We start from the raw sequence: 27523 nt of genomic DNA, 5'->3' as shown, positions 1-27523 counted from the left end.
CTTCGTTCTACCTCAAAACACTCTGACTCTTGATTTCTCTGTCACATTCCAGAACAGATCATTATTCTCTCTTACCTAAACTACGCAGCAATCTTCATATTAGTCACCCTGTTTCTATTCTTGTTCCCATGCAGGTTCATTCTCCACTTACCAGAGTTATCTTTGTTTTTAATATTGTTTTTAAAATTGTCATCATTTTTATTTGAAATCCTTCAGTGGCTTCCTGTTGTACTTAGAAACAAGATATGAATCAGTATATATAATGTGTACCTTTCTACCTGTATTTCAAGTCATTCTTTCATTTTCATAAGCTCTTCTGGCCTTTTTGTGTCATTTTTTCATATGCTTTTCCCTCTATCTGAAACATTCTTTGTCCGGTGTTTTTGCACATCTTGCTGGCTTCTTAGTCTCACATGTCAGTTCCTCAGAGGGGCCTTCCTTGAATCAACATACTATCCAAAGTTGCATCCACTTTTAATTCTTTATTACAAAGCCCTTTATTCTGTATTTGAAATGTGTCATATTTTAATTTTTTACTGTGTCTTCCCCAGTAATACTGTGTTTAGGGCCTAGGAGAGATAGAATGTTTGCATTCTAAATAACAGCTTTTTCTCATATAGTTCAGATGTTCTGCATTACTGGCTAAACAGAGAATGACTTAGTCTTACTGAGATTTGGGGTTCCACAAAAGTAGAGGTGCCAGAGCCAAGAACCTGCTGATACTATTGGGTGTCCTTTTAAGAGAAACCCCTTATGGCTTTGGATATTTGTTCTGACAATTTCAGTAATCTAGATGTAAGGAGCATGTAGGTACTAATGCTCCTTTATATTTAAGATCATTTCCCGTAACATTTATGTCTGGTTGAAGTTTTCTATTTCTTGAGGACTATGAATTATCCAAATCCCAAATAGAAATTCAAATCTTTATCTTTTTATTTACAGAATATACTGATGATAATGCTCTAATTCCTAAGAATTCATCTGTAATTGTTAGAAGAATTCCTATTGGAGGTGTTAAATCTACAAGCAAGACATACGTTATGTAAGTATTTATTAAATCCCATGTTTAAGTTCTCAAAATAGACTTTTTTTGTGAGAAAGAACAAGTATATTTTAGAACTGAACTCATTACTTTACCCTAATAACTATGTCTTCTTAATCCTTAAAATTGTGAGGATGAGTTTGTTTTTTCCTGATTTCTTCCCCCAGCTAACTTAACCTCTAGTTAGGAGTAAGAGCTAATTAGAAAGATTTTTTGCTCTGTATAGGTAATATTTACAAAGACAAGAAAATGATGTTCAAATTAGTGAATAAATATTTCTGAACCCTTCTTTGGTTTTTATTTGCCTGTACACTTTTTCCCCCTACCATTTTTTCACTACAGAAATGTATATTAAGTGCCTTAAGAGATCTGTCCTAAATGTTGTGTCAGCATCAAGAGTATTCAGTAATGCTAACATTTGTTCCTAATCAGTACGGGGCTTTTGTTGGGAAGCAACCACAGACACTGGAATCAGGCTTAGGTTTGACTCCATTTACTACTTCCCACCAGTTGTGTGAAGTTGTATTTGGGTAAGTTACCTAAAGCCTGTGACTCAGATTCCTCAAAATAAAATAGGGATATGAGTATTTAACTCCAGGGAGCTGTAGGAATTAAATAGTGCCTGGCACATGGTAAATGCCCTTTATTGGAGTAAGAATGTGGTAATATCTTAGGAGTAGTCTAGAGCTTAAGAAATTCACTAAAGGGGCAGGATTAAAACTTTATATCTAACTTTCTCTACTTTCTTGAAATTTCAATGGTGATAACAATTAAAATATGTGAAAAGGGTAGCAATTTGAGCTATTTAAAGCGTAGAGATTTTTACCTTACTTGAAATTCTGGCAAATTCTGCTTTTGGTCAATGAAACATTCTGGAATTTGCCAGTCCTAGGAAATGGAATGTGTTCTTGGAATTGAGGGAAAATAGTCATTTCCTGGAGCTTTACCTCATGTGGACAAGTTTTCTAAGAATATTCTCATTAGTTTAGTGTAAAGTTATGTTCCATACGTTAACGTTTGGAGGTTCTTTTGTGTATTATCTTCTGTATAGCAACAACTTAAAAAGCTGAATACTTTTTTTTTCCTGTAAATACCAAGTGAACTATGTGCCTTTTACTTTACATAATTTTGAGACATTGTAAGAGAAGAATTAATTCTTAGAATCTAGTGTGAAGTTATTCCTTAATTTACCAAGTGCTTTTTAAAAATAGCAAGCGTTCGATTTCAGTAGATTTTTTTGATATTCAGAGACTTTGAGGAGAGAATTGTTCAAAGTATCAATACTAGGGAAAATAGTTGCCCCTTAAAGAATTAAATGTGAATTCACTATGTATATGATTTCCTTTGTGATATACTTGCCTCGTGAAGTGCCTTTGAATTTGTTGAGCAAATACTGGTAAATTAAAACTTCATTTTTATCTCAGGACTTCCAAATCATGCACAAATTTAGAAACTCCATTCATACGCTGTCTGACATTTCTTTGTAGTCAGGATAGCGTAAACTTAAAACTAAAACTAAGCCTTTAAAGGCTGTATTTTAGCAACTTGACTCTTGTCCCCTTTTCTGTGTGGACTTTTAAAGGAATTTCTCCTTGAGCTTATTTGTGTATGTATTTTAAAAATCAATTTGTTCAGTTCTCCATAACCAACTTATTTAACTTATTCTTTTAACCAAAATACTCTGTCAGACTGTTGATTTTTTTGGAACTTAGAATTCTTATTTAGTCTTTGGTCATTGTCTTGAGACTTTTAAAAAATTAAACTGCCAACCTTTCTGGATTTCAAATTTAGTTTTTGGAGCACAGCAATTTCTCAGGGATCCAAATTTAAAAATGTTAACAACAGTGGTCTTGCTTTAAGGAAATCCGATGTATGAAAATTCACGTCTGTACCTATTAAGAAACTGAGGAATAATATTATTGTTCAATCTATTAAGAAATAACGGCAAAGTTTCTTAAATAACAAAATCCTCATACTACCTTTCAGAAAACATTTATTGTATAAGTGGCAAGATACACATCTATTCTAGAATTCCCCAGTATGGATTTTTTTTTTTTTTTAAACCAGAAATGCATCTTAAACTGTTCAAAGATAGTAAAGATTAATCAAGGTAGTGTGTTTATTACTTCTGAAATTGGCTGTTTTAAAATCTTTATGCCAAGGAAAAATTGTGTTCCTAAAAATGTGTGATTAGAGAGATGTTTTTATCACAAAAATTCATTAATAGCTACTCACAGAGAGCTAATGCTGACTTTCTTTTTGTCGTTTTAGAAGTCGAACTGAACCAGTGATGGGAACTTCAAAAGCAGTATGTAAAAACACAATCTCACACTTTTTCTACACATTGCTTTTACCTTTATAATGTAGCAGTGAAGTAAATCATTTTAGAACTTAATATCCAACTGATCATAGTACATATTGTAAATAAAATGTATTTGATTACAGCTCAGTTGAATATGGATATATGTGGCATAACTTGCACACTTTATTTTGTAGAAATGGGTAGTTTGTGCCCAAAAAACACTGTTTCATATTAAATATGATAGCATTCTTCCTGTATGACGCTGTGTTGTACAGTTAATGTATGATCTTTTTTTAGATCATGTAGGTTTTACACTAATGAACATGGTAACATGTTCTACATCTGTCTGTCTATAGTTAGTATTTTGTATGTATGTACAGGCTGTTGTGTGCTTTTTGTTTCTTGCAATAAAAAAATGTTTGGAGTGTATATTTTGCCATTTTCACGTTGTATCACTTAGTTTTTCTTTTTTTGGTTTTTGGTTTTTTTTGGTTTTTGGTTTTTTTTCTGCCTGATTGATGGCTTTGAAAAATGCATTAGCAACATCCAAAGCATATATTTAAGGTTTGATTCTTTCTCCAGTTTCAGACACGTCATAGAAAAGAGCTTTCCAGAGACCATTGATGCAGCTTTTATTATTTACTTTTGCTTTATTTGGCAATTTTGAGCTCCTATTCTTTGTTTATATCTGTACTGTAAAGTGAAACCTGGAATTGGGCCCCCTACAAGTATATCAGTGTCTCGTCGATGATTTTGATGATTTTATACAATTGAGTACACCGTTCTCAAGTTTTAACAGAGGTCTTCTACTTCTCTAGTCTGCTCAGTTGTCCAAATTAAAATATTTCCTGTTTCTCATAAGATATTAAAATGCTGCATTAATTGTAAGCCAGCTGAAAGCTGTAGCTTATCAAAGGTAACTCCCCTTAACCAGGGTAACATCTTAACCTTAAGTATGACACCATTTTGACTTTGAGCTTTTAAGTGAAAGGTAGCAGCATTCCTAAGTTGTGGGGTGAAACATCCGTTTCAGAACAGAGATCTGTAGTAATTGGGTTCTGTAAACTTGATGGTGCTCTAAACATTTGACTGCTCAGGCTTGATTTGTACACAATACAAGATGTCTGAAATCTTCACGTAGAATTTAAGGGTATTGCTTGCTGTTTCAACTTTATCCTTTTAAAATGCTACTGATCTTTTAATTGTGTATCAGGCATTTCACTAACCTTGGATCATTGGATCTTAAACATGATAACATAGAATATCTGAACTTTGGACTTGTTCTCTATAAAGTATATGGCCTTTAGTTCTCATGGAACTAAATATAGTGATTCAAAAATCACAACTCTTAGTGTTTGGGGTTTTTTTTTTCCCCTCTTTGGGGTATATGGGTTTTTTTGGGGCGGGGGTTAAAGCGTAATGCTGTAAAGACTGTCCACAGTTTCTGTTTTGCTGGTGATTGGTTTAAAACTGATTTTTATGTATCCAAATGCTAGCACAAATCAGATTGACTATACTGGTGACTGTAGTAGTTAATGTAACACATTTTGTATAAAGTACATTTTATATAGTATTTAAACTAATTCAGATGAAGTTTTATTTCTTGAAAACAATTATTTCCTTTTTGTTTATTAGCATGTGTATAAACACAGATCACATGTTCATAAATAAAGTTAACGTTCTTTTAGCCTTGTGTGTTCCCTGGCATGTCTGTATTACACTTACAAGAAGCAGTTTATTTTATGCTTATTTAGGTTTCTCTTTTCTTTCTTCTTTTTTTAAAAAATAACTTTAAATGTGGCTTTGATTTTTAGGTAGAATAATTTTAAGTGGAGATATTAAGTAACTTAATATCCCCATCATTTATTTGCTTGGGGTACACTTGCTGACATTTAAGATTTGAGAGAATATATTCATAAAGTGTAATTAGTGCCCATCTTAGGAGACTTACGTGCATTGTGCAAATTCACAAAAGCCAATTAAGACAGAATCACTAAACCGATTTTTAAATTCTAATTAGTAAAAGTAAATGTATGTACACTTTTGATAATTTAAGTCAGCTCTAATCAAGGATGACTGTTTCTATCTATATTCCACAACTTTTGTTTGTAGTCATCTTTCTATGTTGGTACTCCAAAGCTGCGGGTTCTTCCTGCTTACATTTTGTAAGATCCTTTAATTTCAAGCAAATATAGTTGGCATAAAAGATTTCAGATTCTTGCTTCCAGATGCAAGACCACAAATTAGATGTGAGAATGTGGGTTAATTTTGATGTCTATGGTGTGCATTAATCAGTGTTTTTGGAGACTATTTTTTTTAAGTAGCGTTTTTTTTTTAAATCTGAAAGTTACTGTTTTTATTGATGTTTAGCACGTATAAATTCCTAGTTTCTAAAGCATTTCTTGTCAGCATTTTACACTTATTTCTTAGTACCTTGCTATATGTAGAAAACAATTGGATGCCTTTCTAAATTGGTGGTAAATTTGACTTGTGAATTATAAGGTATTAAAGTGTTATAGGGATTATTTGATGGAAAAAGATGATTTAGATGCTGTTGAATATCTGAAACCACCAGATAAATATACACTACTAATAACAGGTTGGCAGAAATCTAAAAGAAACGATAGGAAGGCCCAGCATAATAACAAAAAGACAGCTATATCTTAGGAGTGGGAAGAACAAAAAAAGTTAGTTTTTTAGTTCCAGCAATAAAAAAGGGTGATATAACTGATTGCTTTCTTTCTAAGGAAATGATCAGTATGTATATTCTAGACCGTAATAGGCTATTTTTAAAGGCTATTAATTTCATGGATTGACAGCAGTTTGTTCAGTCCTTGTTTCTTAAAATTCAGGTAATTCCTGGTTGATATATCAATAAAATGTTACCCTCTTCAAAATAGATTGAATATGTCAGAATTTGTTCTGGATAAAAATAGTCTATGTGTTCTTTCAATTTTTCTTTTTTAAATTTACCTCCTGAGATACTCGTTCTTTAAGGAAAGAACACTTCAAAGCTGCACGAGAGTGGGTTATATGGCTAGGAATGTATGTGGGATTAGTGCATTATGGACTCTGTAGTCCCTCAATGTGGAGCTAAGAACCTTTTGTTTAAATAAACATCCCAGTAATAATATCCATCAAACTAACATTTAAAACTCTTAAGATATTTATAAGATGTATTTTAAATTTAGCCAACATCAGTTTTGTTTCCATTTGTTGAATTGCTGCTGTGGTGGGCATTGGGCTAAGAACTTCGTATCGAAACTGATGACATTTCTGTTTGGGGCTCGAAGTCATGCTGCTTTTATTTTAATAATATTAGTTCTCTGGAATACCTGAAAAATACATGGTGAAGACTCACTTTTTTTTCTTTGATGCAGACAACTTGTTACATTCTCTCCATTTTAAAGAAGAGTTCTGACCAATAATGCATGAGAAATTTATAACATGTCGAATAAGCAGCCCACTTACTGCATAGGAAGCTAATAATGTTTTCATTTTGGTACACTTGTAGGGAAATCATATCTTTAGAGTTAGAGGCTGAAGGTGTGTGTATACACACATACATAAACATTTTTTTAAACTGATATTAACATATTCAGGGGAACAATAAGAAGTTTTAAATGTCACATTTGAAAAAAAATGTTTTTTAAAGCCCTTTTATATCCATGTTTAATACTTGCTCTGTTTGATTAAATTAACTTTCTTTTCTCTGCATATTAAAGTCCATTCTGTAACTGCTCTGTTTGCCCTGCCCCGGGGTACCTTTTGTTTCCCTTTATTTGGCTTAACATCTTTGCCCTGATAAAGCTGTGGTTTCTTTGGCAAGATTAGCTATTGTTACTCTTTGTATGGGAGAATAAATGAACTTATTCAGACTGAGCAGTACATACTCAAAGAAGGAAAAGTAGCAATTATCTGGAACCTGTTTTATTAAAGCAATTATCTGAGCCTTTAAAGAGCTGCTTGTTTTTACAGTGTTATATAATGGCATTACGGGAAAGTTTGAAAGATTTCTTATTCTCTCTTCTAGTGTACATTGTCTTGAGCATTATCAAATTTAGAGACCATTGATAGACATGGGACTCTTTCTTAGTGTTAAACCACCACTCTGAACAGGTTTCCTATGTGATATAGTGTTCTTTACCCTGTTTTCTCATTGTAATTGAGTCCCTATCAACAGTTAGCCTTTATTTACTGTATGTGGGATGTGTGGAGAAGGATAAGTGGGGTGAGTTACATTTCAGCTTTAAAACAAGATAACATTCTTTAGAAAACGTCTAAGAAAAATGCCCAGTATTTGAACATTAAGTGGCAGTAGGGACTAAATGATCACTTTCAGATGTTTTCAGTGTGGAACTTGAATGTGTGTTTAATTTTTTGTGAACAGATTGATGACTCTTCTGCGTCTATTTCTCTGGCCCAGCTTACGAAGGTATATATATATATATATATATTCTTGAAAATATAAATCTTTTTCTAACATCGTATTTTTTTTGTTGTTGTTTAATGTGGAACAGTGTTTTAAGAGGGGTTGGGGGAGGAGATATTTTGCAGACACATTGTACGTACTATTACTATCCTGTAGAGAGTAGTTGCTGTTTTGAGAAGATAGGGGGAGTATTTTGCAATCAGCTTCACCATAATGTTGGAGTATTGTTCATCTTCAAGACAGAAGAAACACATGAAGCTACACTTACTCGCTTTTTTTCCCCTCATACATTTTGTTTAATTATACATTGGAAACTAGCAAATTTCTGGAGGAATTCCCTGGTTTTGGCTGTAAATTATGTGGACTTTACGCAGCCAAAATAGAAGCTTTCCTTTACACGGACGATTGCGTGGTTATTTCTTGAATATTTGAATTGATCCCTTGAAGGTCAACATTTTAAATGTGATACAATTGTTTCTTTATGCTATAGACTTGTAGTCTGTCTGCATTAGAAAAAGTTTTAAACAACCTAATTTGTTTGAACACAGACTACATGAATTGTGTAAATGTATAAAGTTGTTTGCAGGAATATACCAATGTGTATGTTTGGCAGAGGGGAAAATTGTTACCTCCTGAAATCATTGTATATGCCATGTTTTCCGATAAGATTGCTTGCAATTTTCTGCTCAACAATGTGTACCTTTTGTTTGGGAAAGCACTAGTGATGGATTAATTTTTAAAACAACAGACTTAGTTTGCAAATCGTGCCTTTAGGGGAAAAAAGGCAAATATTACAGATCAGGCAGATTTTTGAGGGCCAAGAAGGAAGTTTTCCAGTTTTCCGAAAATTGTTTTTTCCCTATCAGAAATGTAAAACCAAATTTAGCAACCGAGGTTAATGAGTTAGATGAGTTTTCCATTAGTGCTGTCCCTATCTTGTCTTTGGCTTTGTTATAGGTTTTGTCCTTATCCCCTAGAATGTATCCCCCAAAATGTCCTAGTAACAAATACAGCTTCTTAAGTTCCTGTTGTGGGAAAAGTAAACATTAAAGTTGATGATTCTAAAACATGAAGTGGGCTAAAACCAATCTCTATAATTTTTTAATGCAAAGTGGTTTAGCATAGAGTTAACATCTAGCAATTTATAGTTCACTGTTTTAATTCATGTGTACTGTAAGGACCATATTTGAGTTTTGGTCTATTCCTACCATTGTTTCTTTGTGGGAAGCAGTTGCGGAGTTTTGGAGGTTTGGGGGATTTTTTTTTTTTTTTTTAAACTATCTGTAAGTTACTGTTTGGGTTCAAACAAATTAGTTGTTCAACATCTGTAATCCAGTTTTCTGTAAATGTTGCTGTTGTTCTAAGCTCTGTTAATGTTAAGCATTCTTTGTATATAAAATTACAATAAAGTGTTAAAACTGGTTGCTTGTTTTGTGGATGAATGTAAAGCTAAAACCTAATGAATGGCTGATATGAGTGCTAGATGCTTGAAGATTCAAGTTATTAGGACTCACTCCCTTAGACCCTGCTTATATCTAGACTATTGTATGTAATACCTTAAAGTTCATAAATCTTTGGAGAGTTGGATTTAAAATTTGAATGCTCAGTGCATGTGCTTTGCACTTAGTTTGAAATTTGACACCACTACCTAAAGAGCCTTCTGACTTGTAGTATCTGCTGCATAATATGTTCAATTGTTCTACCCCCAACCCTACCTCCAAGTTATATGCTTGACATTTGATGCTTAATGCTGTGACACTTGAACTATTTTTAAGACTTAAAAACATCAAGTGTTTCTCTCCTAGCTTAATCTCAGTTTTTAACTCTTAGAAGAGTAGTATGCAAATCTTAAATGTAAGGTACAAACAGGGTCTAAGGTTTGAGTGCCCCCAGAAAGACTTTCTTCAGCACCATAGACACCCAAACATCATGTAATGACCTAATGAACTCCCAGTGCGTCTTCTAGGTTATACTTGTAAATAACTGTTTTTATGCAAGATTAGATACTGCTCTTTACAGGATGAGTGGTGTTGTCTTTGGCTGTGTGGTCTTAAATGTGTTTCTAATGTGTGTGTCAAATAATTACCTGTTAAACAGACTGCCAATCTGGCTGAAGCCAATGCTTCTGAAGAAGATAAAATTAAAGCAATGATGTCGCAATCTGGCCATGAATACGACCCAGTCAAGTAAGTTCATAAATACTTTATACTAATAGGTACTTTGGGATGGGGTCTCCCCCCCATATCAAAAGCATTTTTTTCAAGTCTTTGTGTACATGTAATTTTTTTTTCCCCTTTCAGTTACATGAAGAAACCTCTAGGTCCACCACCTCCATCTTATACTTGTTTCCGTTGTGGTAAACCTGGCCATTATATTAAGAATTGCCCAACAAATGGGGTAAGTTCAAAGTAGAAGCTATGATACACCTTATTTTTCTTAAAATCTTTTCTTAGCCATATTATTTTTCTTGGTAAATACTGCCTTCTCTATTACAACGGCAAATGAGCATAGCTTTTAGAGCCAAACTGCCAGGCTTCAAATCTTGACACTGCCACTGAGTGAGCAAGTTACTTGATTTCTCCAAGCCTGTTATTTCTTCTCTGTGAAATGGAGGTAATAATAGTACTTACCTCAATGGCTGTTGTGAGGATTAAATGAGATCATATATGATAGCACTGCGTGTTAGCTAATATTAAATAAAGGTAACTGCTTTTTCTCTTCCTCCTCTCTCCTTTCCCATACATATAGGATAAGAACTTTGAATCTGGTCCTAGGATTAAAAAGAGCACTGGAATTCCCAGAAGTTTTATGATGGAGGTGAAAGATCCTAACATGAAAGGTGCAATGCTTACCAACACTGGAAAATATGCAATACCAACTATAGATGCGTAAGTATTCAAATTAGGTATGATCTATGGAGACTACAGTCAGTCCAGGTGATAGTGTTTTATTTAATCTTGGGCTTGTAAGTTGGCTACTTGGATTCCTTATGAACGTTGTATACCAAGACTTAGTCTGCACATGTTGCATTTCTGTGTTAAGAATGAGAGGCTGCAGTCTGCTCCACTTAAAGCAAATTTAAAATGGATTTGGGGTTTTTTTGCTGCCAGTGAGTGCCACTTCCCTTGTGATCTTCTAATTTTTCTTTTTCTGTCATTCCCTGCTTTCTTCCTCATTCACATACATACTCCCACATAGTCTTATATGCTGTTTGCATCCTTTAAAAGAACAAGACAAGTATCTTAAACTTTCTGAGAAGCAGGACGGTTAAGAATAAAAGTTCTGTAAGATATCAAGGCAAATTTAAGTGCCAAGATTAAAGGAAATGCTGAGGTATCTTGAATAAGTTTGGATATACTGTGTGAGTCTTAAGATTCTGAAGTGTGGTTTATTTTATAAACCATTAGTTCAGATCAGCTATAGCTCTATAAGCTATACCTTAATGCTTATTTTTAATGTGTTTTCAGATTTTATTTTATGAGCCAATTTTTAACGAAATGAATAGACAGTAAACCTAGAGGCATAGTTCAACTAGGTAACTTCCCATTTTATATGCTTTTATTAATACATTTAATTACCTTTTTGATTACCATCAACAGTTGTAAAGTCTCACAATATAAAACACAATATTAAGTGTTCTTTGGAATATGGTTCGCTAACTTAATCGTGCATAAGAATCTTACAAAAGTGTGTTAAATAACCTAGGTACCCTGCCCCGCCCCCAGGGATTATATGATGAGACTCTGAGTCTGCATTTTTTAACAAGTCCTCGAGGAGATTATGAGTTTAGGGGATCCTTAGGGCATACCTTGAGAAACATCAATTTAGAGAGTAGATGTCCATGTTCTTAGTGACAAAATGTATATTAAGAACAGTTTTCCTCAGCTTCATGCTATATTGTCAGATGTGGTGAGCAGGTAAGGATGATGAAAATGGCTATGCTTACAGAATGATACTGAAAAAAGATTGTGTTTTTGAGTAGGTAAATACATTGTTTTTGAGTAAATACATTGTTGTAGTTCACAGATAAGAATTAATGTTTTCCTAAACTCCCAACCCTACTCACTTTCTCAACTTCACTCCCATCTATTTTTTATCAGTCTACCATCCTGTGTTTTTGTGGTTCGTCTTAGAACAATTTGTTGTTACGCTGTTTCTAATTCAGACATTTCATACATGATTCCAAACAGCTTTAGGTTGAAATTGATGACTTCTACAGACACAATTTAAGAGCAGACGGCTACATATTAATATAATATGTAGATATTAAAGTATTTAAATAGAAATTTGTGTTGGAAAAATTAACATCACCTGTGAACCCCTACTAATAATTAACTTCATTGCTTTTGAATACTGAAATACAAAAGCCCATCTGTGCCAAACACACAGCAAATACTGGGGAAAATGGGAACCCAAATATTTTAAATGAAACTTTCACCTTCTCCACTAACACCACTGATAAGCAACTTAGACTCTTCTTCTGTTTCTTTTTCTATCCTCTCTTCTCCTCTTTTTTTTTTTTCTTTTCTCTCTTTTGGGCAGTGGGAGACTCCTCTTTCACAAATTGGGAACAATGGGGCATAAGCAAATTGATACATATTTCTGGAATCGTGGTGATGTCTATGGAGCAACTGCAACACAAATAACACACCTAAGGTACCCTGCTCTGTCCAGATGAGATTCTTTCATTTTAGCACTTGAGATGAACACACTCTGTTCCTGAATGAAACAGAAAGGATTTCTCTAGGAATTCCTGTGTTTTACAAATGTGCCTGATTATTACAAAGATGAGGGTGTTGGAAGCACTGGTGATAAGTCTGAGAATAGAATATTTTGGTTTTTTATTTTTAATATATTTAATACCCAACATTTCTGCAAAGTACATTTCTACGAAAAATGGACCTCCAAATATCTAATGAGGTGTTCCTTTAAATTTTTTACACATATTTTTAATATTTAAGTCATGAATATTTCTTAATTGACTATAAATAGATTAATCTCTCTTAAAATGTTAAGTATAGTAGACCACTGTTTTGAAGTCTGATTCTGGCTATTAATTACTGGTGTGATTAGTGACATATTTCCCTTGAATTATCCCCCTTAATTGTGTAATGTCAGTTCCAATTTTAGTTTCCCATATTGTGGTATTCACATTAGTACCTTCACAGGTTTTGGGGGGACTGTTAGACTATGGAGGAAGAAAAAACAATTTTTTCCCCCAAGAAACATGGTAGTATAGAAAATAGTGATTAGGGTGTTGTCATAGCTTAAGCTCAAATCCCGTCTCTGCCACCCATATAAATATAACTTTGTGGCACTGATTGTGTCGCTTTACTTCTCTGGCTCTCAGTTCTTAGAGTTACAGGTTCGAAGATCCTTTTAGCCACTTTCATAGCATTTTTTTTCTTTTTTGTTATACTTGTTTAGGATTTTGTTTTATATCTTTTTGTTCGGGGAGGATGTTCATAACTGCTCCCTTATTTTGGGAGGTACACACTTATATAAACTGATTTGACATTGTACTGAATTATAAGTACCCATTATGGTATAGTAGAATATATAAATTTTTTTGGAAATACTTTGCCTTAACAGTGTTAAAACACTAAAACTTTCTTTTACAGAGAAGCATATGCAATTGGGAAAAAAGAAAAACCACCTTTTTTACCAGAGGAACCATCATCATCTTCAGAGGAAGATGATCCTATCCCAGATGAATTGTTGTGTCTCATCTGCAAAGATATTATGACTGATGCTGTTGTCATTCCATGCTGTGGAAATAGTTATTGTGATGAATGTAAGAAATGTTGAATCTTTGACAATACATAACTTAGAGTATGTGTATTTCCTTGGAAAGGCTGTTAGCAATATTGTATATTTTAATAATATGAATTATTGATAAATTAATGAGCATTTATTAACTTTTTGTTGCTACTTTTTTTTAAAAAAAACAACCACCTCCTTGTCCTTTTAAATATTAGAATTGACCACATTCTTTACCTTCATCAAGGTGACTTTACTGAGGTTTTATAAAATGTAGGATTTTTATTTCCTCTGTGTTTTAAATGGTATACAGAAATTTAAAAGCCTTTTGGGCTTTAGATATTCTAGAAGTACTTTTAAATGATATCTAAGTCCCTTTCTAGGAATGTGAAAAATAGCTTATTCTAAAATTCTTAAGTGTGATTGAGAACTACTCTGTAAAGATATTACCCAGCATTTGCCAGGGGGTTACTTGTGAATCATTTATATTCTATTAGCACTTGATTTTTTTCTGCCACTTAATCTTAAGTTTGTCCCTTCTTACGTCATCTGAAAATTTCATTGCTCAGTCCTGCTCTGGTCTTCATCATTTCTAAAGATAGTTTGGGGGGACTTTGCTGGCAGTCCAGTGGTTAGGATTCCACACTTCTACTGCAGGGGACGCAGGTTTGATCCCTGGTCGCACGGCCACAAAATAAAGGTAGTTTTGGATACAAATCTTTTTTATGGGCCCTCTTCAGTGAAGACCAAAGTCAAGAAGAGGTCACTTAAAAGTTGTTTCAGAGTGTGTCTTGAATTTAACAGACCACTTATGATTGGATTTTTTGCAACACTGAAGCATAGTCAGTGCATCTATAATTTAGTGTTGGTTCTTACCTGCTGTGCTATAGATGTCTCTGATTTCCTTGCCTGAATAATGCTTCTGTTATTTATAATGCCCTTTTCTAGTGATGCTTTTTTTTTTAGCACCACATACCTTGTGGGATCTTAGTTCCCCTACCAGGGATTGAACCCGGGCCCTCAGCAGTGAAAGTGCGGAGTCCTAACCACTGGACCACCAGGGAATTCCCAAGTGAGGCTTTTTTAAAAGCCCTATATTAGCCATATAATGTTTTTGTCTCTTTCTAGACTATTTCTTTTTTTTTTCCCTATAATATTCCGATTACTAGCTAAACAAAGAGAATGGTATTTGGGAAAGAGCATCTTTTCTCTCAGTTTAAATGTTTGTTTAGCTTATATCCATTACTTCTGTTTTTAAGATAGAGATTAGAGCAGAGGAGTGCTATCAGGCGAGAAATTTTACTTTTAAATTTCTTAATCTAAGAATAGAAATGGTTAGTGATGTGTGCTTGAAAAACAGTAATGTAACTGAACACATGTAAACTGTCTTTTTAATTCATTCAGTAAAAACTGGGTTCCTAACTATGCTTTTGTTAATATTTAAAATCTTATACATAGGTATAAGGACAGCTCTCTTGGAATCAGATGAACATACATGTCCAACATGTCATCAGAATGATGTCTCTCCTGATGCTTTAATTGCCAATAAGTTCTTACGACAGGTAGCTATATTTGTATCACTTATGAAAAATTAAAAAAAATCTTTTAATTGATTTAACCGTACTTGAGTAAATACTACATTACATTTTTCTGCATTTTTATGATTGGTGTCTATAGGCTGTTAATAACTTCAAAAATGAAACTGGTTATACGAAAAGACTAAGAAAACAGTTACCTCCACCCCCACCCCAACTACCACCTCCAAGACCACTCATTCAACGGAACCTACAACCTCTGATGAGATCTCCAATATCAAGACAACAAGATCCTCTGATGATTCCAGTGACATCATCAACTCACCCGGCTCCATCCATATCTTCATTAACCTCTAATCAGTCTTCCTTGGCCCCTCCTGTGCCTGGAAATCCATCTTCTACCCCAGCCCCTGTACCTGATATAACTGCAACAGTCTCCATATCAGTCCACTCAGAAAAATCAGATGGACCTTTTCGGTAAGTCTATGTATTTCTCGCTGTTAGGAAACAAGTGAGATCAGTGATGTAGTTTTTTTTTTATTGTATATTGCTTTAACAGTTGTTTTAGTGACCTTCAGTCTGTTGCATCCCACTGTGCTCAGTAAGGTGGATGACTTGTAAGAAATGACGTAGTCTTTGGGAATTCACTGGCAGTCCAGTGGTTAGGACTTGGCACTTGCACAGCTGGGGCCCAGGTTTGATCCCTGGTTGGGGAGCTAAGATCCCACAAGCCACACGATACAGCCAAATTTAAAAAAAAAAAAAAAAGAAATGGCTAAGTTTTACTGGAGGAACAGACAAATGAAGGAGATTCATTTGCAAATTATTAAGCATCCCAAGGTCAAAAACTATATACATTGCCAGCAAGTCACATTAAATGTTGAATAATATCCCATGACAGCTCTGCAGTTCACAAGAGGGAGAGGTCACTTATGGTCACCTCTTATGGTGTTATTAGAAAAGAGTAGATTTGAGCAGAACTAAGAACAATTTGGATAAATAGAGAAAGAGGGGATGAAATACTGGTAGAAGTAGAGAGGTCAAGAAATAATTGTTTTGGAGCATAATTATGTAGGAGAGTAGTGAAAACTCACTTAAATCCTACCACTCCTGAAATGAAAGGGACCTTAATAGTCCAATGGCTCATAAAGGCTTAAAAAATCAACCAGCTTTTAAAAAATAGATGCCAGGGGTTTGTTCCCAGAAACAAAATCTTTAGGAGTAGGACCTTTACAAGTACATTTAAGAAATCCCTGCAAAGTATTATATATAGGATGGATAAACAAGGTCCTGCTGTATAGCACAGGGAACTGTATATTCAATATCGTGTAATAAACCATAATGGAAATGAATGTGAAAAAGGATGTATATATATGTATAACTGAATCATTTTGCTGTACAGCAGAAATTAACAGAACATTATAAATCAGCTATACTTGAATAAAATAAACATTTTTTTTAAATCCCACTTAACCTATTTTCAGCCTTTTATTTGATTGATAGTGGGAATAAGGCCCAGAGAGTTCATTGACTTATCTAAGGTTACCCTTTTGATTTAGTGGTAGAGGTGGAAGTAGAATTTACTCTTAATCCTTTATTTATTTATTTTGTCTCAAGTTTTTTTTTTTTTAGCTTTACTAGTCTTAAAACTGAACCAATTTCTGTCATATCTATCATAGATTGTACTTCTTTTTTTTTTTTTTTTTTTTTTTGCGGTACGCGGGCCCCTCACCGCCGCAGCCCCTCCGATTGCGAAGCACAGGCCCCGGGCGCGCAAGCCCAGCGGCCATGGCCCACGGGCCCAGCTGCTCTGCGGCACACGGGATCCTCCCGGACCAGGGCACGAACCCATGTCCCCTGCATCGGCAGGCGGACCCCCAACCACTGCGCCACCAGGGAAGCCCGATTGTACTTAAGGAGGCTTCTTCATTTAACATTTCACTTACATATGAAGAACTCTTCAAAAGTCCAGTCCTCTCTCACTTTCCCCAGAAGTTTTCATCATCTTTGATGTAACTCATCTTAATGCAAGTGTGACGGATGAACAGTAACAAGATGTGATTTTTACTCTTTATTTTCCTTTGATAATTTTTACTCATTACATGCAGAAGTAAACTTTATAATCCTATTATCACAGATTATGTATTCCCGAAATAATATTTGTGTAATGCAGACATTTCCTTCAGGTCTATTATTTTTCAAACTTTGCAAGTATTATATATAGAGGCCTCTTAAATATGACTCAGATCCTTGTAACATGGAATTTTTTTTTCAAAAATATGGAAAATATTGCCTATTTTTTTCCAGTTTTATCGAGAAATAATTGACATACATCACTGTATAAGTTTAAGGCATACAGTACAGTGATTTGACTTACATACATTGTGAAATAATTACCACAGTAGGTTCAGCTAACATCCGTCTTCTCATGTGTAAATACAATGAAAAGGAAAAAAAATTTTTTTCCCTTGTGATGAGAACTCAGGATCTATGCTCTCTTAACAGCTTTCCTATATACCATACAGCTGTGTTAGCTATAGTCATCATGTACATTACGTCTCAAGTACTTATTTATCTTATATAACTGGAAGTTTGTAACTTTAATCCTCCATTTCTGGTGACTTTTTAATGTATTGTAAATTATATTATTATCTAGGGATTCTGATAATAAAATACTGCCAGCTGCAGCGCTTGCATCTGAACATTCAAAGGGAGCCTCTTCAATTGCAATTACTGCCCTTATGGAAGAGAAGGTAAGTTTCACTGGCTTTTAAATTTGGAGATTTTTTATTATTATTATTACAGTAGAGTTTTTTGTTTTGTTTTTTTAACTATACCTTTTTGGTTTTTTCCCAAAGGGTTACCAGGTGCCTGTACTTGGAACCCCATCTTTGCTTGGACAGTCATTACTGCATGGACAATTGATCCCCACAACTGGTGAGTAAAATCATTTTGGTTTGAACTTTTTTCCTTAAAAAATAATTTTAACTTTATTTAACCTGTAATTTTATATTTACTTATTGGTTTTGTTTATTTTTGTTTCCAAGGTCCAGTAAGAATAAACACTGCTCGTCCAGGTGGTGGTCGACCAGGTTGGGAACAGTAAGTATATGTCTCAAATAATCTTCAGATGATTGCTTTCAAACCGGATGATGGAAATTACAATCTCAGCAGTGTGTGCTGAGTGTCTTTTACTGTGAACTCCTCTTTTATGTGCCATGTTAACACAGTTTTTATGTAAAATGTCACAAATTCAAGACTATATGAAGAATTCTTCTTAAAAAATTAGTAATTCTTTTCTATAATAATAAGATGTAAATCCTTTTTACTTTTATGACTTAACAAATGGTGATCTTGGCAGAATCTCAGTTAATGAACAGATAAGAATTACTTGAAAGAATATTTTAAATACTGAATCAGTTATTATGCTGGTAGATTAAACGTTCCTCTTTAATTTGGATGTTTTTGATTTGAGTAAATAAACACATAATAAGATTAAAGTCTGTCAAACACAAAATTTCTCATTTTGACTAGCTATGTTAATGAAATTTTATTGCATATTAAAATCTGTAGGGTGTGGGAGACACTGCTTTGTGAATGATCCCTGGTGTTCTCCTTACTGCTGCAAGTAATAAATCCTTCCGTCTCCCAGAAGAAAAAAACAAAAAATTCTTTAGGGTATGATTTTCTACCCTGGAGTACTAAGGACTTTGATCTTCTATAGGATGTTCTATGGCATTAAAAATCAGATTTATTTATTGTTTTTATATAATTATTTCTGTTTATGTGACCCATATAAATGGGCTCATATATTTATGTAAACTGGCTTATGTTCTAAAACTTTAATCTTTTTGTTTGAAAGATAAACCAAACTTCTTATAGAAAAAGTATGTTAGTTGAGAGACTAGCAGAATATATCAGTAGAAAGAACACGGGATTTGGAGACAGACCTGGGTTTGAGTCCCATCTCCTGCATTTGCTAGCTATGTGACAAGGGTATGTGATTCTACTTCTCAGCCTCCATTGCCTCATCTGTAGAATTGGAATGGTGCTACTTACCTCACATGTCAAATGCCTCTGCATAGTGTCCAGCAGATAAAAGAGCTCTTTTCCTTTTCTATAACAATAAGTTCATAGAGTAACTTATAGAATGCTAATTAAAATACAATATTACATAAAATATATATTGAAGCTTAATTGTTTATGTTAATCAGAAAGAATATTTCATTTTAAGTAAATATGACACTTGATCATATCTCTGTCTGAAACAAGTTTAAGAATCAGGATCAGGGAGTAAGGAAAAGTTTTCAAAATAGTTAAAATAGGTATATTAAAGTCTACACACGAAAGGCTGTGTATAATACTCAAGCCTATTTTATCCTTCTTTCCACACAGTTCCAACAAGCTTGGATATCTGGTTTCTCCACCACAGCAAATTAGAAGAGGGGAGAGAAGCTGCTACAGGTAGGCTTGCTAAAAATCTTGAAAAACAGTAATCTGATGACACACTGAAAAATATAACACAAATTAAAGCACAATAGTGGTAGGGGGAGTGGGTTCATTTGGTTTATACTTTCCTCACTTAAATCTTAAGTAGTTGCCCTTAAGAGGCCTATAAAAGAATAGATTACATTTAATATTTTATATATATATATAAATTTATTTACTTTTGTCTGCATTGGGTCTTCATTGCTGCACGCAGGCTTTTTCTAGCTGCAGCGAGCAGGGGCTACTCTTCGTTGCCATGCGTGGGCTTCTCATTGCTGTGGCTTCTCTTGTGGAGCACGGGCTCTAGGCACACGGGCATCAGTAGTTGTGGCACATGGGCTCAGTAGTTGTGGCACATGGGCTCTAGTGCGCAGGCTCAGTAGTCATGGTGCACGGGCTTAGTTGCTCCATGGCATGTGGGATCTTCCTGGACCAGGGCTTGAATCCATGTCCCCTGCGTTGGCAGGTGGATTCTTAACAAGTGCGCCACCAGGGAAGTCCCTACATTTAGTGTTTTAAATGGTTTTTAAAATTTTTTATTTTTATTTATTTATTTATTTTTAAATGGTTTTTTTAAGGCTACATCTTTACTACTCCTTCCCAAGGACTACTTTCTCCCTGCCAGCACACAGCAGAATACTGGCTTACATTTACTCTGTTGAGTGTAGAGGGCGGTCAGTAAGGCCCAGACAAACTAAGGTGTCGATTTAATTTAAGATGGATGTTAACGAGCTCAGCTCCCAAATGCGAAGAAGACTTGGATTTATTTCTCCCTTAGACTCAGTTATCCCCATCTTCTACTATCTTCTCTTCCAAAAGGTTAGACAGAAGATTGTTAGGGGCCCTTGCCCAGAAGATGCACAAGCAGTGTTAATCTAAGAAGTGAGCCATACAGTTCTTACTATCTAGGTCATACTTAAGGGTATCTTCTAGTGCTCCAAAGAGAATTGCTAAGCTTATGAAAGATAACTATTGTTTTGTTGCTAGATCACATATTTAATAAGAAGATAATATTTACTAATCAGACTCTGAAAAGAGACATGAAATCTAAATCCCAGCTGCTGCTATTGTATACCAGTTACCTATAATTTAAAGATCCTTTTAGCTTAACAGAAATAAGCCCACTTTTTTAAAGAAGCCACTGTTTGTTTGATGAGGCAGAATTTAGAAACTTTGGCCAGCACTGTTAATTTTAACCTAACCCTTTGAGAGAAAAAGTGAGATTTTCAGTTGTTAATTACAAATGTTAAAACTAGTATTTATTCTACTTTGTTTGTTTTTAAATAAATTTGTTTGTTTTTGGCTGTGTTGGGTCTTTGTTGCTTGCATGCGGGCTTTCTCTAGTTGAGGCGAGCAGGGGCTACTCTTTTTTTTGGGGGGGGCTACTCTTCGTTGCGGTGCATGGGCTTCTTATTGCGGTGGCTTCTCTTGTTGCAGAGCATGGGCTCTAGGCGTGCGGGCTTCAGTAGTTGTGGAATGCAGGCTCAGTAGTTGTGGTGCACGGGCTTAGTCGCTCCACAGCAGGTGGTATCTTCCCAGACCAGCGATCAAACCCATGTCCCCTGCACTGGCAGGTGGATTCTTAACCACCATGCCAGCAGGGAAGTCCCATGTTTATTCTACTTTGAAGGGTCTTATTTCCTCAAAAAGATTATAGGAAGTGGGTTTTCTTCATTTAAACATTTGGTCTTGGAAGGCATTTTGGGGAGAAATAGGTCACAGAGACATTAACCTGTCAGTTCCTTTAAATGACAGATTAGGAAGTAATGAGATCATTGTGGAGTGATATTTGGACTTCACAAAAGATAACTCTTATCAAAAGATAAAAGTATGGCATCTCCATATAAAGAAGACCTTGTAAACTTATCCCAGTCCCTAACTGGCCTTAAAAGTTGTTTTTAACATATAAATGATGTTACTTTTACATATAAACAATATCTGTGTCCCTGTGCTTATTTGAATAGTTGATTCTTTTCCATTGTTTGTGGATTGAAAAGATTATGAGTAGAAAAGATAAGGTTACTTGTCTCAGATGCTTTAATATCTTGGAATTTATTTTTCCAGAAGTATAAACCGTGGACGACACCACAGCGAAAGATCACAGAGAACTCAAGGCCCATCGCTACCAGCAAATCCAGTTTTTGTACCTGTCCCACCCCCTCCCTTGTATCCTCCTCCTCCCCACACGCTTCCTCTCCCTCCAGGTGTTCCTCCTCCACAGTTTTCTCCTCAGTTTCCTCCTGGCCAGCCACCACCTGCTGGGTATAGTGTTCCCCCTCCAGGGTTTCCTCCAGCTCCGGCCAATTTATCAACACCTTGGGTATCATCAGGAGTACAGACAGCTCATTCAAATACCATCCCAACAACACAAGCACCACCTTTGTCCAGGGAAGAATTCTATAGAGAGCAACGACGACTAAAAGAAGAGTAAGTGTTTGAATTTGAAATTACACTTTCATTTTCTGATGTAACGTTAAATAGGTATCTTCGGAAGCATTTTCCAGTGTTTCTAGTTAGTATAAGAAAAATCACCTAAAAATTAAACCAAGCCATACAAGCAGCTTTCTCAGGGATTCCTAGTTATTTATAGTTTTAAAGTGGAAAACTAATGGCAATTTCATTCATTTCATTCATGATCTAATTACATTTGTCTTGTTAGTTTTCTTAAATGGTTTTTGTTAACTTTCGCTCTTTAACTTTATTTTACTAGGGAAAAGAAAAAGTCCAAGCTAGATGAGTTTACAAATGATTTTGCTAAGGAATTGATGGAATACAAAAAGATTCAAAAGGAGCGTAGGCGCTCATTTTCCAGGTTAGTGTTTTGCAAGCCTTCACAACAGAATTACAAATGGGACTTTGAATATCCAGGGATTAGCTATGGATATAAATAACATTGCAGTGATGGAATTTTTCTGATTCGGTCTAGGTTTATAAAAATGGAAATGTAGCTTATTTCCCAATATCTGTTTATTGAAATATCTCACTGTAAATTCTATTGTGTAGAACTAGCAGTTATGGGGATTAAATTGCCCTCGTCCCTTGAAGTTATTTGTAGTGTGAAATAATTGGGAAATGTTTGTGGAAGGAAAAAAATAGTGGACTAGCCAAAGATTACATTTCTGAGACCCCTTTTACCTAAGGCTACAGCTTTTTGCTGGAACATTAACCTGTGTGATTATGAACTAACAGTAGAATACAAGTTGCTTTATTGATAGAAAAACTGAATTATAAATATTCCCAGGAAGTTTGTTTAAAAGACTTATTTTTTATGCTTGAGATGTTCCTTTTAAAGCTAGACTATTGGCCAACGTAGGACAAAAAAAGTTACTCCTACTTAATAATCAGATAGGAAGTAATGTTTAAATTTAATTGGCATTTTATTTGATGCTAGGCAATATAACTCACGGTACATTAATGCACTTCACTCTAATTGTTAAGATTTCACTCTTGTTTTATAACAAGTGATTGCTCTGATCTTTGTGTACTTTATTCCATTCCAGTAGAGGTCACTGTGCCTCTTTAATCATCTAAGATGAAACGATATAAATAAATAATGAACCATGAGGAGAACATACTGAAATCTGAGAGTCTGTATTTTATTTTGTATATATTTCTCAACTATCAACTATTGTTTTATTTTTGCTTTTAGGTCCAAATCTCCCTATAGTGGTTCATCCTATTCAAGAAGTTCATATACTTATTCTAAATCAAGATCTGGTTCAACACGATCACGTTCTTATTCTCGATCGTTTAGCCGCTCACATTCTCGTTCCTATTCACGATCACCTCCATACCCCAGAAGAGGCAGAGGAAAGAGTCGAAATTACCGTTCACGGTCTAGATCGCACGGGTATCATCGATCTAGGTCAAGGTCACCCCCATATAGACGGTATCATTCACGATCAAGATCTCCTCAAGCATTTAGGGGACAATCTCCTAATAAACGTAATGTACCTCAAGGAGAAACAGAACGTGAATATTTTAACAGGTACAGAGAAGTTCCACCACCTTATGACATGAAAGCTTATTACGGGAGGAGTGTTGACTTCAGAGACCCATTTGAAAAAGAACGTTATCGAGAATGGGAGAGAAAATACAGAGAATGGTATGAAAAATATTATAAAGGCTATGCTGCTGGAGCACAGCCTAGACCATCAGCAAATAGAGAGAACTTTTCTCCAGAGAGATTTTTACCACTTAATATCAGGAATTCTCCCTTCACAAGAGGCCGCAGAGAGGAGTACTCTGGTGGACAGAGTCATAGAAGTCGAAACGTAGGTGGCAACTATCCGGAAAAGCTTTCATCAAGAGACAGTCACAATCAGAAGGATAATACAAAGTCAAAAGAGAAGGAGGGTGAAAATGTTTCAGGAGATGGTAAAGGAAATAAACATAAGAAACACAGAAAAAGAAGAAAGGGGGAAGAAAGTGAAGGCTTTCTAAACCCAGAGTTATTAGAAACTTCTAGGAAATCAAGAGAGCCAACAAGTGGTGAAGAAAATAAAACAGACTCATTGTTTGTTCTCCCAAGTAGAGATGATGCTACACCTGTTAGAGATGAACCAATGGATGCTGAATCCATTACTTTTAAATCAGTGTCTGAAAAAGACAAGAGAGAAAAGGATAAACCTAAAGCAAAAGGTGACAAGACCAAACGGAAAAATGATGGATCTGCTGTGTCCAAAAAAGAAACTGTTGCAAAACCTGCTAAAGGACCTCAAGAAAAACTAGATGGAGAGCGTGAAAAATCTCCTCGATCTGAACCTCCACTTAAAAAAGCCAAAGAGGAGACTCCAAAGACTGACAATGTGAAGTCATCATCTTCCTCTCAAAAAGATGAAAAGATCATTGGTACCCCCAGAAAAGCTCACTCTAAGTCAGTAAAGGAACACCAGGAGACAAAACCAGTCAAAGAGGAAAAAGTGAAGAAGGACTACTCCAAAGACGTCAAGTCAGAGAAGCTAACTAGTAAGGAAGAAAAGACCAAGAAGCCTAATGATAAGAGTAAACCACTTGATAGCAAGGGAGAAAAAAGAAAAAGAAAAACTGAAGAGAAAGGTGGAGATAAAGATTTTGAGTCATCTTCAATGAAAATCTCTAAATTAGAAGTAACTGAAATAGTGAAACCATCACCAAAGCGCAAAATGGAACTTGATATTGAAAAGCTGGATAGGACGCCTGAAAAAGACAAAATTTCATCATCAACTGCTCCAGCCAAAAAAATCAAGCTTAACAGAGAAACTGGTAAAAAAATTGGAAGTACAGAAAATATATCTAATACAAAAGAACCCTCCGAAAAATTGGAGTCAACATCTGGCAAAGTTAAACAAGAAAAAATCAAAGGAAAGGTCAGGCGAAAAGTGACTGGAACTGAAGGATCCAGCTCAACACTTGTGGATTATACCAGGTATCTGATAATGGGCGGGTGGAAAAAGTGGAATATGATAATTAAGAATGTATTGATGTTGGGGGTTAGCTGGTTACTCTTGTCTTTGAAGAAAGGAATTGTTAAAAGATAAGTAGATTTTTGGGGGTGAGCCACATTTGTTTTTATATAATCATACACTTAAATCTTTATATCTCAGAGCAAAATAAGTGGCTTTTGAAAGTTAAAAGGACATTTATCATGTTTAAGTTGGTCTTTTTATACTTATCAATGTTTAATAACTGTAAGTTCTTCATTAATTAAAAAATATTTTAATTCTTTTTAGTACCAGTTCAACTGGAGGCAGTCCTGTGCGGAAATCTGAAGAAAAAACAGATACAAAGCGAACTGTCATTAAAACAATGGAAGAATATAATAATGATAACACAGCTCCTGCTGAAGATGTTATTATTATGATTCAGGTTCCTCAATCCAAATGGGATAAAGATGACTTTGAATCTGAAGAAGAAGATGTTAAATCCACCACACAGCCTATATCAAGTGTAGGAAAACCTGCCAGTGTTATAAAAAATGTTAGCACTAAACCATCAAATGCAGTCAAATATACTGAAAAAGAAAATGAGTCATCAGAGAAAATTCAGAAACTCACCAAGGAAGTGAGCCATGAAATTACACAGCATGAGGTCAAAAGTTCAAAAAACTCTGCATCTAGTGAAAAAGGGAAAACCAAAGATCGAGATCATTCAGTGTTGGAAAAGGAAAACCCAGAAAAGAGGAAGAACAGCACTCAGCCAGAGAAAGATAGTAATCTGGACCGTCTGAATGAGCAAGGAAATTTTAAAAGTCTGTCTCAATCTTCCAAAGAGACTAGAACTTCTGGCAAAGAAGATAAGCATGATTCCATTCGAGGTTCCTCAAATAAAGACTTCACTCCCAACAGAGACAAAAAAACTGATTATGACAACAGAGAGTATTCAAGTTCCAAACGTAGAGATGAAAGGAATGAATTAACAAGAAGAAAAGACTCTCCTTCTCGCAGTAAAGACTCTGCAGCTGGACAAAAAACTAAGCCAAGGGAGGAGAGAGATTTGCCTAAAAAAGGAACAGGAGATTCCAAAAAAAGTAACTCTAGTCCCTCAAGAGACAAAAAACCTCATGATCATAAATCCACTTATGATACTAAACGTTCAAGTGAAGAGACGAAATCTGTAGATAAAAATCCCTGTAAAGATCGTGAGAAACACGTGTTAGAGGCAAAGAACAATAAGGAGTCAAGTGGCAATAAATCACTGTATATACTTAACCCACCGGACCCACAGATTGAGAAGGAGCAAGTTACTGGGCAAATTGATAAGAACACCATCAAGCCTAAACCCCAGTTAAGTCATTCCTCTCGACTGTCCTCTGACTTAACTAGAGAAACTGATGAAGCTGCTTTTGAACCAGATTACAATGAAAGTGACAGTGAAAGCAATGTATCTGTAAAAGAGGAAGAAACTTCAGGGAAAATTTCTAAGGAACTGAAAGATAAAGTAATGGAGAAAGCAAAAGAGAGCCTGGACATGGCAGCAGTCAGCCAGGTAGGTGTAACCAGGAGCCAGAGTCAAAGCAGCCCTAGTGTCAGTCCAAGTAGAAGTCATAGCCCTTCTGGAAGCCAAACCCGAAGCCACAGTAGCAGTGCTAGCTCTGCAGAAAGTCAGGACAGCAAGAAGAAGAAGAAAAAGAAAGAAAAGAAAAAGCACAAGAAACATAAAAAACATAAGAAGCATAAGAAACATGCAGGCACTGAAGTAGAATTGGAAAAAAGCCAAAAACACAAACATAAGAAAAAGAAGTCAAAGAAGAGCAAAGATAAAGAAAAGGAGAAGGAGAAGGATGACCAAAAAGTGAAATCTGTCACTGTGTAAAAGGGCAGATTTTAAAAATTGACTTAATTACTAAGTCATCTGTATTAAATTTTGTTATAATGTAAAGAGATTCAAGCCTTGTAAATAATGATATGGAAGACCCTGTGCTGCACTTAAAATATTGCTGCTTGATTATTTGATTTTTACATCAGAGCTTTATAACACGAACTTTTGTACAGAATTGTGAGTTGTGACCATGTAACATGAGAGGTTTTGCTAGGGCCTATTATTTTTAACCACCATTAATTAGTTGGGGTGGAGTTTACTGTACTGTGAAATTTTCACATTGAATTTTTTTAATTGCCTGGCAAAAGCTGGTATCAGTTCTAAAATATCAGCAGAATGATTTGCTGAATTCATTACAACTCCGTTATGTCACTTTTTGATTACAATAAAAGTTTTCAGTAAACTTTTCAGATGTTGAATATCTGCCTTATTTGAAGGAAAGTGTGTCATGTCTCTTCCCCCTTCCATTTTCATATTTAAAATATCCTTTGAGGCTTTAGTATAAGCTGAGCTGTATATGTAAAATTCTGAAGTAAACATGGAAAATGTACTTCATTAGTGGGCTGGTAATAGGTGGCCAGAAATAAGAAATCATGGCTAATTGGAGATCTGGTTGAATAAATCTGGAAGGGTCTTAAATATAGTAATTAGAAGTTTGGACATGA

The 27523-nt window shown here is 35.1% G+C and overlaps 1 protein-coding gene across 4 annotated transcripts in view; it reads left to right on the top strand.

Annotated features, from left to right (window-relative positions):
* RBBP6 (RB binding protein 6, ubiquitin ligase) overlaps positions 1-27261 on the top strand; it is a 31894-nt gene extending 4633 nt beyond the window's left edge. The window contains exons 2-19 of one of the 4 annotated variants that reach the window (XM_089896012.1): positions 943-1042; positions 3314-3350; positions 7735-7779; positions 9874-9962; positions 10077-10173; positions 10525-10664; positions 12319-12432; positions 13398-13570; positions 14995-15098; positions 15214-15548; positions 17728-17824; positions 17930-18008; positions 18119-18173; positions 19467-19535; positions 21624-21986; positions 22270-22371; positions 23209-24966; positions 25271-27261. In XM_089896012.1, coding sequence (XP_089752138.1) covers positions 943-1042; positions 3314-3350; positions 7735-7779; positions 9874-9962; positions 10077-10173; positions 10525-10664; positions 12319-12432; positions 13398-13570; positions 14995-15098; positions 15214-15548; positions 17728-17824; positions 17930-18008; positions 18119-18173; positions 19467-19535; positions 21624-21986; positions 22270-22371; positions 23209-24966; positions 25271-26852 — 5339 coding nt within the window. In that variant the 3' untranslated portion in view covers positions 26853-27261. The remainder of the gene's footprint in view (positions 1-942; positions 1043-3313; positions 3351-7734; positions 7780-9873; positions 9963-10076; positions 10174-10524; positions 10665-12318; positions 12433-13397; positions 13571-14994; positions 15099-15213; positions 15549-17727; positions 17825-17929; positions 18009-18118; positions 18174-19466; positions 19536-21623; positions 21987-22269; positions 22372-23208; positions 24967-25270) is intronic. The other 3 variants (XM_022588509.3, XM_089896011.1, XM_022588510.3) reach the window with 3 other exon arrangements.
* Positions 27262-27523: the final 262 nt, after the last annotated feature.

Source organism: Delphinapterus leucas, chromosome 15 (genome assembly GCF_059928025.1).
Source record: "Delphinapterus leucas isolate spDelLeu-1000000601 "Yukka" chromosome 15, BTC_Dleu_Yukka2, whole genome shotgun sequence".
Taxonomy (NCBI): Eukaryota; Metazoa; Chordata; class Mammalia; order Artiodactyla; family Monodontidae; genus Delphinapterus; species Delphinapterus leucas.
The sequence above is the reverse complement of the archived record's forward strand: the minus strand, read 5'-3'. Positions and strand labels throughout refer to the sequence as shown.